At 40.1% G+C, this 16,544-nt stretch overlaps 1 protein-coding gene across 2 annotated transcripts in view; it reads left to right on the top strand.

The window, feature by feature from the left end:
• The window catches only part of kcnh4b (potassium voltage-gated channel, subfamily H (eag-related), member 4b), a 185,631-nt gene extending 171,151 nt beyond the window's left edge, over window positions 1-14,480 (top strand). Inside the window, exons 15-16 of one of the 2 annotated variants that reach the window (XM_048560266.1) lie at window positions 9,327-9,403; window positions 11,600-14,480. In XM_048560266.1, the coding sequence (XP_048416223.1) occupies window positions 9,327-9,403; window positions 11,600-12,505 (983 nt within the window). In that variant the 3' untranslated portion in view covers window positions 12,506-14,480. The remainder of the gene's footprint in view (window positions 1-9,326; window positions 9,404-11,599) is intronic. The other variant, XM_048560268.1, reaches the window with a different exon arrangement.
• Window positions 14,481-16,544: the final 2,064 nt, after the last annotated feature.

Raw genomic sequence — 16,544 nt, 5'->3', positions numbered from 1 at the left:
TCAGTATGTTTCAGTCCTTGCCAATTTTATGAATGGCTGTATCAATAAGTGGTAACTACCTTCATATGCAGGTACCCCCTTTGAGCTCCAATATACATGGGATCAAACAATACAGCTCTAACGTTCATCAAACTTACCTTCAACTTATGCTTTCTTGCTTTTTATTTTTCTCAGGGTTCCCTTACCACAGACTCCTACACCACCTGAGTCTTAGTTCAGCCTTTTTTCACATACACTAACTGTCCTAACACATGGCAATGTCACCTACTGGCTTACTCATACAAATGCTCAAGACGGGGTATCTGTATGTGATCAAATGGGCCCTTTCACTATCGTCCTCCCAAAGTCCATTTCTTTTCATTTCTGTAACATTTTGACATAATAGTCAATCACACTTCTTATTTTGATTGTAATTATTTTTACATCCATTTCACTAACACTAATTTCATTGTTTAAAGTCAGTTTCCCTATGGAATTTGTGTCAGTGTCTTATCATTTGAACTATGTTTTTGTGCTTTACAAGGCCACACCAATCCTTTTGCCAAGTAGGTGTACATGTCTGAGACTGCTTCTTCAGCTCATGGTTTAGTACCATCTCATGTTTGTTACCTCTGAGGGGAGGCAATAGCCTAGTGGTATTATCACTGGACTGGCAATCCAGAGACTCAGATAATGTTCTGGGGATCTTGGTTCAACTCCCACCATGGCAGTTGGTGGAATTTGAATTCAATAAATATCTGGATTTAACAGTCTAATGGTGACCATGAATCCATTGCCAATGATCAGGGAAAAACCCGCCCGGCTCACTAATGTCCTTGAGGGAAAGAAACTGCCATCCTTACCTGGTCTGGCTTACATGTGACTACAGACCCACAGTAATGTGATTGACTCTTAAGCTGCCCTCTGGGCAATTAGGGATCGGGCAATAAATGCTACCTCATTCCGTCAATCAATAAAGAGGAGAAGAAGGTAACATTCACCGTTGCACACTTACATCAGTGGACCGTTCTGAGGAAGGGTCATCAGACCTGAAACATTAACTCTAATTTTTCTTCACAGATGCTGCCAGACCTGCTGAGCTTTTCCAGCAACTTCTGTTTTTGTTCCTGATTTACAGCATCTATAGTTCTTTCAGTTTTTATTCCACCCTTAATTACTTCATCTCATCCAATTTTGCAACTTAATTATTGCCACCATATATAATTCCAGAGATCTATAGAGATTTGTAATCCATGGAACATAATCTTATAATATTTTAAAATAGCAGTCAAACATTTCTGTTTGATTCAAGCACAACATTCTTTGTTTGTTCCTTCTCTAAGATGACCCACACTTTTTTAATGCTACTTGATGATGCATCCTAGATACTTGATAAATCTCTTCTGTACATTTGCCCAAATTCAATATTCTGTTATTCCTATAAAGTCACCAACCCTTGTCATGCTTTGAAACGACTGAGATTGTGCCTATGCACTTTATGATTTCTCAGAATCCCTTTAAATTTTCAGGTATTTATTCCAATTAAATGTTTTAGAACACCAGTGCATGTGAGTCTTTTAGTTTTTGTCATGATATGCTTAAGTGTACCCAGATTCTATGATTTCGAGATTCCTGACACTAACTACAGATTAATATTTCTATAATGCCTCCCCAACACTGAAATGTGTTATTGTTGAACGGCTTGCTGGGTTGAGGGTGCCTTATCCATCACTTTGTTGCGACATTAAATTCTGCAAACGGGTTCAGTCTTCAGTGTCTCCAACTTCTAAAAGAAACAAACAAACTCCATCCATTCCACATCAAGCAGAATGGGTTAATTAGTATTAATCTAGATTCAACAAAAGGGAGTGTGGCTAAACTCCAGCACAGAGTTACGTCATCCATCTCTCCTCCTCCTCGAAGAAAGGAAAAGCCCACCCCTTTGTTAAATTTGCCTTTCCTAAACTCCTCACACACAGGGAGCTACATTTTCAACATTCCAATGTCCCCATCGCTTGGACATTAACAATGAGTCAATCTTATCATCTAGAATTAAAGATTCACTCATGTTAAAACAGTATTTGGAGGTAACTCTGGCCAGAAAATGAAATTCCAAGCATGGTAATGTCTGGAATTAAAATTACTCTCTTTGATTTCCTTTGTTAGCTGCATTTGAAACAACTTTTTTGTTTGAAAAGAATATATTTTAGTTGTATGCTATGTACCACCTCTTTAAATGCCATTGATTGCCTGTTTATTGCATATATTTTAATACTGTTTCCCTAAACCGCAATAGCTAATTTGTCCCTCAGAACTTCAAAGTTTTCTTCGTTAGTTTCAAGACCGCAACTTCTAATTGAACTACACCACTTTCAAACTTCATGTAAAATGATATCAGAAAGTGACCACTATTTCTTAATTGATTCCTTGCAACAAGATTATGAATAAGCCCTTTTCGTTGCACAATACTAGGTCTAAAATTATTCATCACTTAGTTGCTTTCTCAAAATCCTGCTCAACAAAACCAAGCAATTGTCATCTACAACATTAATGCTAATTAGGTTCATCTAGTTTATTTTTCACTTGGAATGCCTTCTGAATATTGTATTGCCTCTGCCATGTGCATCTCTAATTTTCCAAGCTACATTGTAATTCACATTATCACTGCTGCTTTGCATCCTGTGAGAAACTCCCACCAAGGGGTGAGACTGCCTTTTGAAACAAAGCATCCAGGTAACATTGCCCTTCCTTGATATGTAGCTCAGCATCCAGCCCAAAAACTTCCAAGCTAAAGCTGCAGACACTTACCTCAGATGTGGTTGCTTTGGATTATGGTAGCACATGCTGCAGTTTTAACGTAGCATCGATCCTACCAGCTTTATTATGTTAATTAACTTATTTCAATGTTATAGCTTAACTCTCAGCTTCACCCTCTGGGCAGACAACCAGCACTGAGAGACACTTGTATTTTTAAATTGACCTGCTCAAACATGTTATGACACATCTCTGGGAAAGGTGAGACTTGAACCCAGACATAGACACTCTAACACTGTACCACAGAAACCACACTTATTATTTTAATGAACTTCTCCAGACACGTTATGACTTGCCTCCAGGGCATATTGGACTTGAACTCAGAGCTTTTGGCCGAGAGTTAGAGACACCACTACCACACCACAACAGATGGGCACATGTATTTATATTATAATAAAACCATGAGTCCACTCACCTCAACTTAACTTATTGGCTAGTTACCCCAGCTCTAAAAGAGAAAGCATGGAAGAAACTTAATTACTTGAAGCAGTAATTTATCTCCTTTTGAACAGTAGTCTACTTAGTTACAAACTGCAAATAATAAATAGACTTTAGAAAGAGATTAATGTTTAAGAGCACTTCAATCTTCCAACTTGGGACTTCAAACATAATGAACAGTGCATTAAATGCATTCATGAAGAAGCTATTTTGTTATCTTGCTACAGTGAGCAGCCAGACTCCTTGGTGTGATGGACAAAATTGCAGAACTTTTAGATTTGTGTGTGACAGGAGTGAAAAGCCAGACATTGCAACAAAAGCAGCTGTAAATCTCTAGACTACTTCCCAGCAAGAATAGATAGCTTGTCATTGAGAGGGAAGCATCCACTTTGAATGTTGTTAGCATTCACTTAATTAATTGATTAATTTAATCACTGCTGGGAAATAGGCAGTGGATGATTGCCCTATGTACAAAGCAGAAGTTATTTTAGACCAGTGCTTTCCTTTAAGTTAGTTGGCTGCGACGGGAGACAAAAAATGACAATGGGCATATTCCATTGTGTTTTGAAACGTAGATGAGTTTTGGTGTTATCTTTCTGTGAAATTTGTAAATTTTTAATTTTTTTTTAAATGTATAAAACAAAAATACAAACAAATGCCTTGCTTAATTTGCTGATGTATTGCCATTTTGCACTGATGCAAAGTGGTTTGCACACAAAATAATGCAAGACCTGTTCATATTACAGATACCTCATACCAATCTGATGATCCTGGCAGGTGGGAATCATTTCCAGGATTCCTGTCTCCATTCTAGTTCCCGACATTCTTAGCTGTCATGGGAAATGGGTGCGGATAGAAAGCCAGCATGCAGTGTTCCTGACCTTGCCAAGGGGTGGCCATTTTAAACCCTCTCTGGTGAGTTTGATGGAGTCAGGTTGGTTGCATTCGAGAACATGGTTTGCAGTTTCTCAGAGAAATCATGAACCCTAGAGATCCCTAGCCTCCAGAAAGAATCAAAAACAAAAGCTATCCCATAACTGTTGCATTACACTGTTCTCTGACCTCCTCATAAAGCTACCAAGCAAAGACCTTGTAATTTCTTGTATTAATGTCAGTACCTGTCACAAAACATAGAAATATAAAACATGTGAGTAGGAGTAGGCCAATTTTTTGAGCCTGCTCTGCCATTTAACCTAATCACGTCTAATCTCAGTGCCCTGTTCCTGCTTTCTCCCCATATCTCTTGATCTCTTTAACCCTCAGAACTGTATCTAACTCCTTCTTGAAAACATTCAGTGATTTGGCCTCAATGGATTTCTGTTGCAGACAATTCCACAGGCTCACCACTCTCTGGAAAAGAGAAATTTCCCCTCATCTTAGTCCTAATTGGACTGTGTGATTCCTTAAACTGCACCCTTTGGTTCTGGACTCCCTGGTCATTGGGAACATCCTTCCTGTATTTACCCTTTCTAGTCCTGTTAGAATTCTGTGGACATCTATTTAATCCCCCTCGTTCTTCTAAATTCTAATGAACGTAGTCCTAACGAATCAGTCCAGTAAACCTTTCGTACTTGCTTCATAGCCAGAACATCCTTCCTCCAATAAATCCACCACCAGCCAAGCATGCAGTGTTCCTGACCTTGCCAAGGGGTGGCCATTTTAAACCCTCTCTGGTGAGTTTGATGGAGTCAGGTTGGTTGCATTCGAGAACATGGTTTGCAGTTTCTCAGAGAAAAAATGAACCCTAGAGATCCCTAGCCTCCAGAAAGAATCAAAAACAAAAGCTATCCCATAACTGTTGCATTACACTGTTCTCTGACCTCCTCATAAAGCTACCAAGCAAAGACCTTGTAATTTCTTGTATTAATGTCAGTACCTGTCACAAAACATAGAAATATAAAACATGTGAGTAGGAGTAGGCCAATTTTTTGAGCCTGCTCTGCCATTTAACCTAATCACGTCTAATCTCAGTGCCCTGTTCCTGCTTTCTCCCCATATCTCTTGATCTCTTTAACCCTCAGAACTGTATCTAACTCCTTCTTGAAAACATTCAGTGATTTGGCCTCAATGGATTTCTGTTGCAGACAATTCCACAGGCTCACCACTCTCTGGAAAAGAGAAATTTCTCCTCATCTTAGTCCTAATTGGACTGTGTGATTCCTTAAACTGCACCCTTTGGTTCTGGACTCCCTGGTCATTGGGAACATCCTTCCTGTATTTACCCTTTCTAGTCCTGTTAGAATTCTGTGGACATCTATTTAATCCCCCTCGTTCTTCTAAATTCTAATGAACGTAGTCCTAACGAATCAGTCCAGTAAACCTTTCGTACTTGCTTCATAGCCAGAACATCCTTCCTCCAATGAGGAGATTTTAGACCTCTTAATCATGTGTCAATAAGCAAACTGGCATCAACATGTTCGTCCAGCCTCAAACTTTACTATCTTGGATTCTCCAGCATCTGCAGTTCCCATTATCTCTGGCATCAACATTACACTGGGTTTTTGCATTGAAGTCTTGAAGGGTAGCAGCAAATTTTTGACTCCAAGGAAGCAGTGTGGGCAAATACTAGTCAAAGCCCTCACTTTGAGACTGTTCATTGGATCACTTGTGTGCACATGAAAAATCTCACAAGTAGTGGCATTCTCACCACCAGCCAAGCAATGTGTTGGTGCTTTTTGGAAAGTTCTGGTGCTGAGGCGCTCTTCCCAATGATTATGACTGTTTGTTCAGGTAACGACATGATAAGATCAACCGTCACCTTTTCCTGCAGGCTGTCAAGGACACTGTGCGATGACCATTTCTGGATGGACTTGTGGTTAAACTTGCCTTGCAAGTTTTTCCACAATGGACAGGTGACACAGAATGCTCCAATACTTGTATTTCATGGCACTGAAGCCGGAGATCTTTGTATCACCAAGGACAGGTAGAAACTCACTGTGTTGGGAATGCAACAAGTGCTGGGAAATTCTGGAACCAGGAATCCTGGATTGCAACTCAATGGAGCCACATTCTAAAGCCACAGCTATTGAGAGGTTTCCACCATTAGGTCAGAGTGAGGGAAGGGGTCTTCCAACCAGGGCAGCCTTTGGTGCTCAGGAGGTCCTCTGCAGGTCACAGGATGTCAGATCTGGAGGGCCTACTCTCTGACTGCATAGGGAGGTTCCCAGGGTGGGCCTGGTGATTCACAAAGTGTGAATAGGTCACCATCCAATGCTGTTAAAATATCAATTGTTGTGGGCCTCAATTGGCCTGGAGTAGGCAGATATCTTGCTCCTTCACCATGCCAGTGGTAAAATGCCAACAGTTAAAGCCAACAGACAATGTCGTTGTCCCCCCCCGGCCCCCCCCAACCCCATCATCTCACCCCATATTAGACCACCACACTCCCATCTTCTCCCACTGGTTTAGATTTCATAAAATTCCAGTCATGGATAGCTTGGTCCAGCTTATCAATGATGAATTAAAACCTTACTTGCTTAACAATACAATTGCTATAATATTATCAAATACTAACAATGAACAACGGTGACACAAAGCCTTATCAAAAACCATGGTATAAGTCAAAGTTTCACAGTACACTCTCTAAGAACATTATGTACAGTGTGTGAATATAAATTACATTGGTTGAAAGAAAATTATTTGGAGTTTGAATGCATATCATATTGTTTTCTGAAGGCAGGTTCTATTGTAGTCACAGGAATGATGAGCAATGTATAGTGCATCACCTATCACTTTACATTGTGTTCATTGCTTCATCTTCCAGGAATTAAACAAAACCATTCATTTGTCTTATGTGTGCAAGCCCAGGCTACAGTACAATTTTAACTTAAAATGTTATTAGCATCAAAATGGGATTAAAAAATACAAAAGACTAGTGGAAGAACATACCATTCAGCATAAGCCTGATTCAGTTGTGTCTCCTCGTCAATATTTTGTTTCTTTTAAGGTTGTTTGCTTTTACATTTGAATAATTCTGAAAGCAACATTTGACTAGAGTGAAGTGTTCTAGAGAAAACAAAGTAAACAGCCCCAAGCTTCCAGTTTATGAGGTTGCTGTTGCTTTATTGACAGCAGGAGCACATGTCACACCTAGAACAAAAAGGCAGGACAGACATCTCCCAACCCTCCAGCAATAACATAGAACAGGCAACACAGGAAGAGGCAATGCAGCCAATTCATTTTATACTAGTATTTGTGTTCCATTTGAGGTTCCTCTTAGCAATTCCTTATCTATCTATATTAGAGTAACCCTCTGATTTTATACACCACTACATGCTCAGCTGCCAGATCAATAAATAGGGCCTTTCATGTTGTCCTTTTTCACAGTTTCCGTTTCTTGCTTGGTCCTTTCACTGCTTTCTACATCTTCCCGTGAGAGAGCCATGGCCTATGAGCAGTTATTCATGGGGTTTTGCCCACATCAACGTTTCTCTATTAAATCTTCCAGCTGGTGATGATAGAAACATCTCTTTTGTGGCTTCTGAAGCAGCATTGCTGTTTGCTAGCAGATTGCATCTATTGAATTTGAAATTTCTTCCTCTAAATATGGAGTCCTATAAAGCTACAACTGGTTCCTCTGGTGAACGGCCTTATAAACATAAGTTATAGAAACTGGATAAGCCAAATGGCCCTTTGAGCTTGTCATACTTCAACTCTACCTACCTTCCCTCCTCTCTCTATATAGCACCTGATTGTACAAGGTGTCATCATATATCTGTACAGAATTGAACCCTTGCTGTTGACAATATTCTTCACCGAACTCCAGCCATCTGAGCTAACTGGAATATACTTAATGACTGAGCATTCACAGGCTTTTGAGATACAAGATTCACAACAAAGTGATCGAAAAAAAATTCTTCTACTATTATTGTCAAATCATAGTTCAAAGACTGTGGCAGTCAGTTCACGATAACTCAGTCGGTGGAGTAATCATCCCAGTATCCATGTGTCAAGTCTTGGCTGCTTTTCAGATAATTTAAATACAGATGTCAATAGCCCAGAATTACTGCTGCCATAATCTCTGATCAACAGCTGAACTTGAGAAGAATTTACTATTCTTGTGTTTGACTGGAGAATTATTTTTCCTTAAATTTTAAGTTGCAGTTTATCAACCACAAATCCGTAACAATACGCTTCAGGGGCACCTCCTAAAACCTATCTCTATGATTTGAATGTTCCTCGTGCTTTAATTCAAAAGACAAATTATATTGAAGCATGCCCTTCAGTCTGAAAGTTACTGGGGAAGGCAGTCGTGGAAGAATGCTTAATGCATTTCTAAGACTATGACTTCAGTGGAGATATTAGAATAAGTGGCATTAAAACAGCAGACAGAACAATTTTACACAAAAGCATTGTATTTTGGCATAACATCAACAGAATTTTATATGTTATTATTTCTGTGTTTCCAACCTGTCAGAATTCCCAGAGATATGTGGTTCTGTGGCTATGGGAGCATTATCCAGGTGGGCAGGATTGGGTTATGCTCAGCCCGTGGTCCTTTAATGGACAGTGTAACTCATCAGATTCCCTAGCTTTTTTCTGAAGAGGGGTCCCAACCCGAAACGTCAAGCTTTCCTGCTCCTCTGATGCTGCTTGGCCTGCTGTGTTCACCCAGCTTCACATTGTGTTATCTCAGCTTCCCTAGCCAGTTCTCTCTCATTTCTGATACTTTATCCAGCTTCATGACCGAAGATACATCTGCTTCTGGTGGAAGTGGGATCCGCATTACCATTTCAGACTCTTCCTTTTCTTTTTTGAAAACATTTGGAGAAAGCATCAATAACTTTAAATTAATTACTTCCAAACTTTTGAGTCATATCTATATGGGACAATGGTACGTGAAGCTAATTGGAGTCTGGCAATCAATGCCTGCAATGATGCATATGGGTCCAATTCAGCTACCTAAGATCTTTCTCTCTATAAATAATTACATCAACCCAGAAACTCATCCAAAGCATTTCTCAAGTTCAAATTAAAAATAAAACAAATATCTCCAGTTCTTTCGGACTTAATGATGCAAACTTTTCTGGCCTTCTCTCTAATCCTTTTCCTTGCTGTCCCCATATTCCCTTAATGATTCTGTCTTTTGTTGACAGTTGCATCTCAGGTGAATCCAGCTGCAGCAGCTGAGGCACAAGAAATAAAACGGAACATCAGCAGACTTAACCAGGAGGTAAAGTATGTGGAAAACACTGATGTCTTTCTGATTTTTTTCCGAGTTTTATCACACCTGAATTGTCTGTAATAAATTGTCCACTGTATCACTTCAAACAGGATAGCTGCCCATCTCGAATGTTTCTTCTTTTGCAACTTCAGGTTTCACAGAAACTAGAAGGAAAAGTTGCTATAAATGGACCAAAAATTCAAACTGCTGTTCAGAAAAGAAATACAGATTGTTCTTTCCAAGGTCTGAGTCCTTGAGTCGGAGGGTCATTATACAGACTTCTCTCCCACCACCCCAGTTTCAGACACACATAGTTATACTCCTACTGTGACAATGCTATCACTTTGTGAGGTTATTTCACCCTTTTTTTGAAGACAGGTTGTAAGGCAGAGCTGTTGAGCTGTCTCTAGGCAAGTAAACAATTTGTAAAGTCTTGGGGTTCTTTTTTAAAGTTGGAATAATGAAAGCAGTCTGGGAATAGCCAGCTCTCTCGGACCAGGCTCTCTAGCTTTTTTTTAAATTTTTAGGTAATAGTTTTGAGCAGAAGCTGCTTGGGGTCTCAAAAGAGTTGGAAGCTTCAGTGAATGTCTCTTAGCTGCTGTTCTCTTCAAATCTTCTTATCATGTGTTTTTTCCCACTTGGATTGGAGAGTTGCATGTTAGAATCTGTGTCTGAATTTGTCTTTTTGCTAAGGGCCGTGTTTATAGGATGTTACTGTACTGGAACAGTTAATTAGTAAGAGTTACTGTATCTACTTTTTGGTTAAGATGTCCAATAGTCAAGTTGTTCTAAATTCCTTTCTTTTGTTTGTATCTTAACTGTAGTGTTTAAATAAATTATGTTTTGCTTAACATCAAATGGTTTGGCCAGGTGCACTGCATCTGGATCACGGCATTTCATGTCTACCTTTAAAATAAGAAAAACGTTAGGGTCTAGGCTACTTTCTTAAAATATATTGAGGGGCTCTGGTCAGGTCCATAATGCCATGGCAGGCAGACTTTCCTGCTCAGCTACAACCAGACGGTAGCAGAGCGCAGCAGCCTGCCCACGTTAAAAGACTTCACTGCAGGTTCTTGCCGTGAGCAAGACCATCTTTGTTCTGAGGGGCTATCACGTTTGTTATGATGAAGTGCCTAGTCTGTATTCCAGCGCTTGCTCAAAAGCGTTGGCCACTTAGGGCAATGTGAAAAAGCAGAATGTCCAGAAGACAAAAGGTAAAGAACTTAAATGAACAGTGTCCTGCAGTATCTAGCTCACTGCACTAATTACATTTAACAATTACACCCACACAGTGAAAACAATTTGAAAATTTGACATTTCCCATTTGTTTGATAGCAGCTGTACGTATGAAGTCCTGTGGAGAAATCATTAGTAGCATTTACGCAGAAAGGCGTACAAGCATGGATGCTTGCTGAATTCTCCAAAATATACATGGAAACTAGAGTTTGTTGTATTCCGATTTGTGCGTGGCGAGAAGATTATTCCCAGACATTTCCTAATCTTTGGACAATGTCTCTGCTATTTAGTTGCCGTCATAAAAGACATCTATTTTATATGAAATGTCATGTGTTCTAGTATCATTACGTTTTCTTGCCAATTTTCTCTCTTTCCCCTCCTGAGGATATCCCCTGTTCTGTGGCATTGCCCCAGAGGAATTCACTCTGTTGGCAGCTATTATTATTGTGTATGCCTGGTGTCTGAGCACGGACTGTTCTAATTTACCACATGTTATTTTGCAGAATGGAGTTAAGTCACTAAAGCAATGATGTTGTGCACCCTGGGGAAGTGTGAATTAAATCTTGTCCCCGTATGTCTAATCTCAGAGCAGCATCTCTGGTGTTACTGAAAGCATTCATGAAATAAATTTGTATAAAAATTGATTGAGGTAGTGACTTATCCTGAATTCAGTTTGTTTTTTTTTGTGGAGTAACCAATCTATTGCACACTGCTGCTGCACACTTCACAAAAAGGTTTAAAAGCTCTGAAAGATGTAATTCTCCAGACCAGTACATATGCCTTAAGCATTCCTATAATACTCAGAAGATCTATTAGCCACATTTAATTTTATTTTGGCACTTTGTTCAAATGTTAAACCTGCATTAATATTTCAATAACATCTGTTACCACAGGAAGTATAATGCTATCTTTGAAACTATTGCAACAAAAATCATTCAGCTGCTAAGAACATGTCTTGTCTATTTACAGATGAATGATCTGAATCAGGAAGTATCCCAGCTTGCCAAAGAGCTTCATCATATGATGCACCTTCTTCAAAGGCAATTGGCTGCTCCGCAGTACACCCCTACAATGAACTGCTCCCCCTATGTTGTCTCCATGGTTTCATCCTCAACTCCTTCTGCAAACAGCACTGGGGTTGAATGGCAACCAAGATGCTCATATACTTTACAGCCATCTGCTGTGCACGTACAGCCTGGGACAATCACTGGGACTCAGCACAGCCAAAACACGAGAACTCCCAGCTCTTGGAACTTCAATAATCTTTCAACCACAGCATGCTATTCAGGGAGCTCTATGAGGACAACAGTATCATGCCAAAGGACAGCGGATGTAGAGCTTCACCATCCAACAGCCAACTGTTTCCATACAGCCTCAAGTCCTGTGGCATCATTTCATTATCAAATACCTCCAGGTGACCAGGGGAAGAGCCCAGTGCATCATTCAGATTTGAATCGAGTTCCTACTCAAGCTGTAGCAGGCTCTCCAAATGTTGCTCGGTCAGTCTCACGGAACAATGGCTGCTCCATTGCTTCTTCTCCTTCTGGACGGCCTACATTAGCATCCCAGAATCTCAACCTTTCAACGTCGCCAAGCCCTTGTCACTCCCTGTGTCCATCTATAAGTGCCAGCACCTCTCCCCTGATTACTGTGGGTGCAAATCTATCTACTTTGCGAACTTCAAGCTCCATGCAACCTGTTCACAACTCTTCAAAATCTGTGCATTCTGTTCAAATCTCTCCAATCGCTAGCCCATTGATTTCAATCATTCCTGCGCCTTATCAGCCTGAAACCACATCTCTAAACATTTGTCAATCCTTCTCAATCATTCCCAATTCCAGCCACTCCATTTTTGGCTCACCAACCTCTAAATAGTGTTTCCCATCCTCTGCTGTTTCTGGCTTGAGCTCGAAGGAGGATTTGATGGAGCTGAACCCCACAGGCACAAGTGATGAATGTATATCCTGAGATCGAGAGCTGAGTATAATATGATGCAAATAAGTCTCATGGTTCGGACTAAATTTCCTTATTCGTGTTCATTTCTAACTATTAAACAAGTGACACGTTTAGGGAAGTGAATGCTAAAATGATTACCTGGGCATATGGATTGTTTGGTTTCAGGGTTGATTTTCTGCAGGGCACACACCAGTTTTTAATTTGTTTTGTGTTCACCCGGGTCAGGTTTGAAAGCAGTGGAATCTTAAGACATGGGACTGAGCGAATCAAGTTTAACTCATCCACCTGCTGACAAGCCACCATGAAAAGAAAGTACACCAGGGGGATGTAATTAGCATTCAGTTAAAGTCCTTTTCAGCATTATCATTGAGAAACAAACAGCGGCTTACTTCAAAGAACAGGTCAATTGACAGAAGCTTAACAAATAGTTTGATTCGCTTCTTACAGCTAGACAGCTAAAGCAAAAAAGAATGCTTGAAGATGAACTGGTGCCATGCTGTGTAATGTTGTACCAAGTTGCAGTGGCATGGAGAGGTGGGCAAGAGTCATAGCCCAATCAGGCAACAAGCAGATATGCCACAGTGTGGGGAGTCCCATCCCCGTAGGGAGGGAGGTAATACAAGAAGACAATTCAGGCCACACTGCTCTTGCCAATTACGTACATAGCAATGTTGGTAGAACTTTGAAATCAGGTCACCTGCTTGACTTGGTTCACAAACGGTGCCAGAAGACTGTTAAGAGATGGAGGACATGGAAGACAAAATGTAAAAGCAGGAACTGCATAAGTTGAAAGCCACACAGGAAACTGGTGAAAGCTAAATCAGGAAAAATGCAAATCTCAGGGGGACTTAGATTATCTGTTTATTTTGAACCTACTTGATAACTATAACCCTGATAATGTATATCTCCCACAGATGGAGCCATTCCACAATGATACTCAGTTCTGTTTCATTCATCTGGTTTGCGTATCAGCAGGTATTCAAGTGGAGCTTGCTATTTTAGACACTATAGACAGAGCAGCTCAACTTTGCCCACTGCTGCTGGGGCAGTCAGACACATGAATAGGAAGGGAATAGAGGGGTACTGATCATGCGCAGGCAGATGGAATTAGCTTAGACTGACATCATAGTTGGCACAAACAGGATGGGCTGAAGAGCCTGTTCCTGTTCTGTAGTGTTCTATGTTGTGTAATCTGGGAATAAATTATAAATGGGCTGATTGGATCAAAGGAGCCAGGGTGGGAAGACCAAGAAATGCCAGTGTTTTTTTGATGATAAATCTATGGTAATCCTGAGAATCTGTTCAACAAATTGCCCATGGAAACGACATTGTGGAGATTCTGCACCTCGAAAAGAAAAGATGCATGTGATATTTTCTGTTTACCCAGTTGATATGAAAAGAATATGAAACATCAAGTCAGAATTGCTTTGAAAGGTACTAAGCACTGTGGAAGAAACAATGCAAAGGCGTCTTTCATGATATAAAAGACAGTTGAATGTAAAATGTGACGTATTTTTAATATGTTTTGAGTTATGTTCATCTGATATAAATATGAGGGGCAGAGGATCATTCCCTCCAGACCGCAGGGAAGAAAAAGTACATTGTCTCAATGTCATAATTCTACTTGCATGTTAATATATTTGCGAGATTTCTTGCTTAAACGCCTGTACAAAATTGTATTCTATACAAGGCTATCTTTATATAAAACTCTTTGAAAGTCCAAGTAGTATTTTCTGCCATATGCAGAAGATTAAATACATAACATTTCTATTCCATTAAAAATATTTCCTTTGCTTTGGTTATTTTATATCCGTATTAATTTACAGAATAGCATTCTTGTTGCTATGAAACGAAGGAATTCTGTTATTGTCTTCAAAGTGCATAATAAAATCAGTGCTGGCTGGGTTAAAGGAGCTATGTTGTCATTTAGAGATGGTTTTTAAGGAGGCTCATTTCTTGCTCCATAAAATTACAGTGGTTGTCCTTGAGGACAAAGGAAGTAAAGCATTCATTTGCAATAAACAACTCATTCAAATGAAATTTCTGGATTTTTCTACGAATATTAAGGAAAGGGTGCATATAGCATGCCATCTTCTGTCTGTCTCCGTTGACTGTCACACTGAAATTACTTTGTCACGATGTAAGCATTCTTGTTGAAAAGAAACACAATAAACAAGGTAATGAGACACCAGTTAGTCTATTACCAGCAAAAGAAAAACTCTAAGGATCCAGAATTCAGGATAAATGAATGAGTAATTAGAGAAGCATGGGATAATTAAGGTAATTAATTTACAGAATTGTGACAGGGAAGTTACATTTTGAAGAAATGACTACTCTTAAAGGAAACACGTTTGTTTTGATGGTCTCAGAAGGCTTATGAAAATGTAGGCACTGTGTGTTACAGAGCATGGTGCCATCCTTGTGAGACTGCGTGAGCTCTGACTCTGTATGTCATGAGAGATTTATTGATGTCTCAAAAGAAATAAAACTAAATGCTTTGAAATTGCCATGTGGTGGAGAGACTGCAAAAGTGGCATAGTAACAGAAAAGGAGAATAGGACACAACGGTGTTGAGACTGTGAGGGAGAAAGGGAAAACAGATAAAATGCCTGTGACTACAATAAGGAGGAAACGGTTATAGAGTCACTGAGCTGTACAGCATGAAAACAGACCCCTCGGTCCAATTCATCCATGCTGACCAGAAATCTGAAATTAATGTAGTCTCCTTTGCCAGCATTTGACCCATATCCCTCTAAAACCTTCCTATTCATAGAGTTATAGAACTGTACAGCACGGAAACAGACCCTTCAGTCCAACTCATCGTGCCAACCGGATATCCTAAATTAATCTAGTCCCATTTGCCAGCATTTGGCCCATATCCCCTAAACCCTTCCTATTAAAGGACCCATCCAGATGCCTTTAAAATGTTGTAACTGTACCAACTTTCACCACTTCCTCTGGTAGGTCATTCCATACATGCACAACTCTCTGCATGAAATGTTTGCCCCTTAGGTCCCTTTAAATCTTTCCCCTCTCACCTTAATCCTTTGGCCTCTAGTTTTAAATTCACCTACCCTGGGAAAAAAAAAATGAGTATTCACCCTTTCCATGCCCTTCATGATTTTAAAAGCCTCTGTAAGGTCACCACTCAGCCTCTGATGCTTGAGGGAAGATAGCCCCAGCCTATACTGCCTCCCACTGTGGCTAAAACCCTCTAACCCCAGCAGCATCCTTGTAAATCTTATATGTACCTTCTCAAGTTTTACCAACATCTTTCCTATAGCAGAGAGACCAGAACTGAACACAGTTTTCCAAAAGTGGCCTAACGAATGTCTTGTACAGCTGCAACATTCTAACTCCTATACTGAATGCACTGACCAATGCGGTCACATAGTGGTAATGCTACTGACCTAGTAATCCAGGGTCCAGACAAAAGGTTCTAACTCCACCAGGGTAGACATTGGGTTAAAAAAGTAATAGTTTAGTGGCGACCATGTAACCAATGTCAGTCATTGTAAATAGTCATCCGGCTGATTAATGTCTTTTAGGGAATGAAATCTGCCATCCTAACCTGGCCTGGCCCATGGGACTCCGGACCCACAATGCACATCGTGAAATAGCCTAGCAAACCACTCAGTTCAAGGGCAGGAATGGGCAATAATTTCTGGGCCAGCCCTGTGACTCTCACATCCAACGAACAGGTACAAATTATAGAGAGCTTGAATCTTTATCTCTATCTCTCTCTTTTTTCCCAACAACAAGAAAATATAAAATTCCAAGTCACCATGAAAGCATGATAGTGACAAACAAAGGCAGCAAGAAGACAATGTGAAAGAGAATCTGGGGCAGAATGGCCATGAAGACTGGGTGAGGGGGAAAGCGTACACAGCAAGGAGCAGAAATTATTCAGACGACTGATAAAGGAAGTGAGAGTGGCATTTTAAAACTAGATCGTCTG

The sequence above is a fragment of the Stegostoma tigrinum genome, chromosome 31, assembly GCF_030684315.1.
Source record: "Stegostoma tigrinum isolate sSteTig4 chromosome 31, sSteTig4.hap1, whole genome shotgun sequence".
NCBI lineage: Eukaryota > Metazoa > Chordata > Chondrichthyes > Orectolobiformes > Stegostomatidae > Stegostoma > Stegostoma tigrinum.
This window is presented reverse-complemented; position numbering and strand designations above follow the sequence as displayed.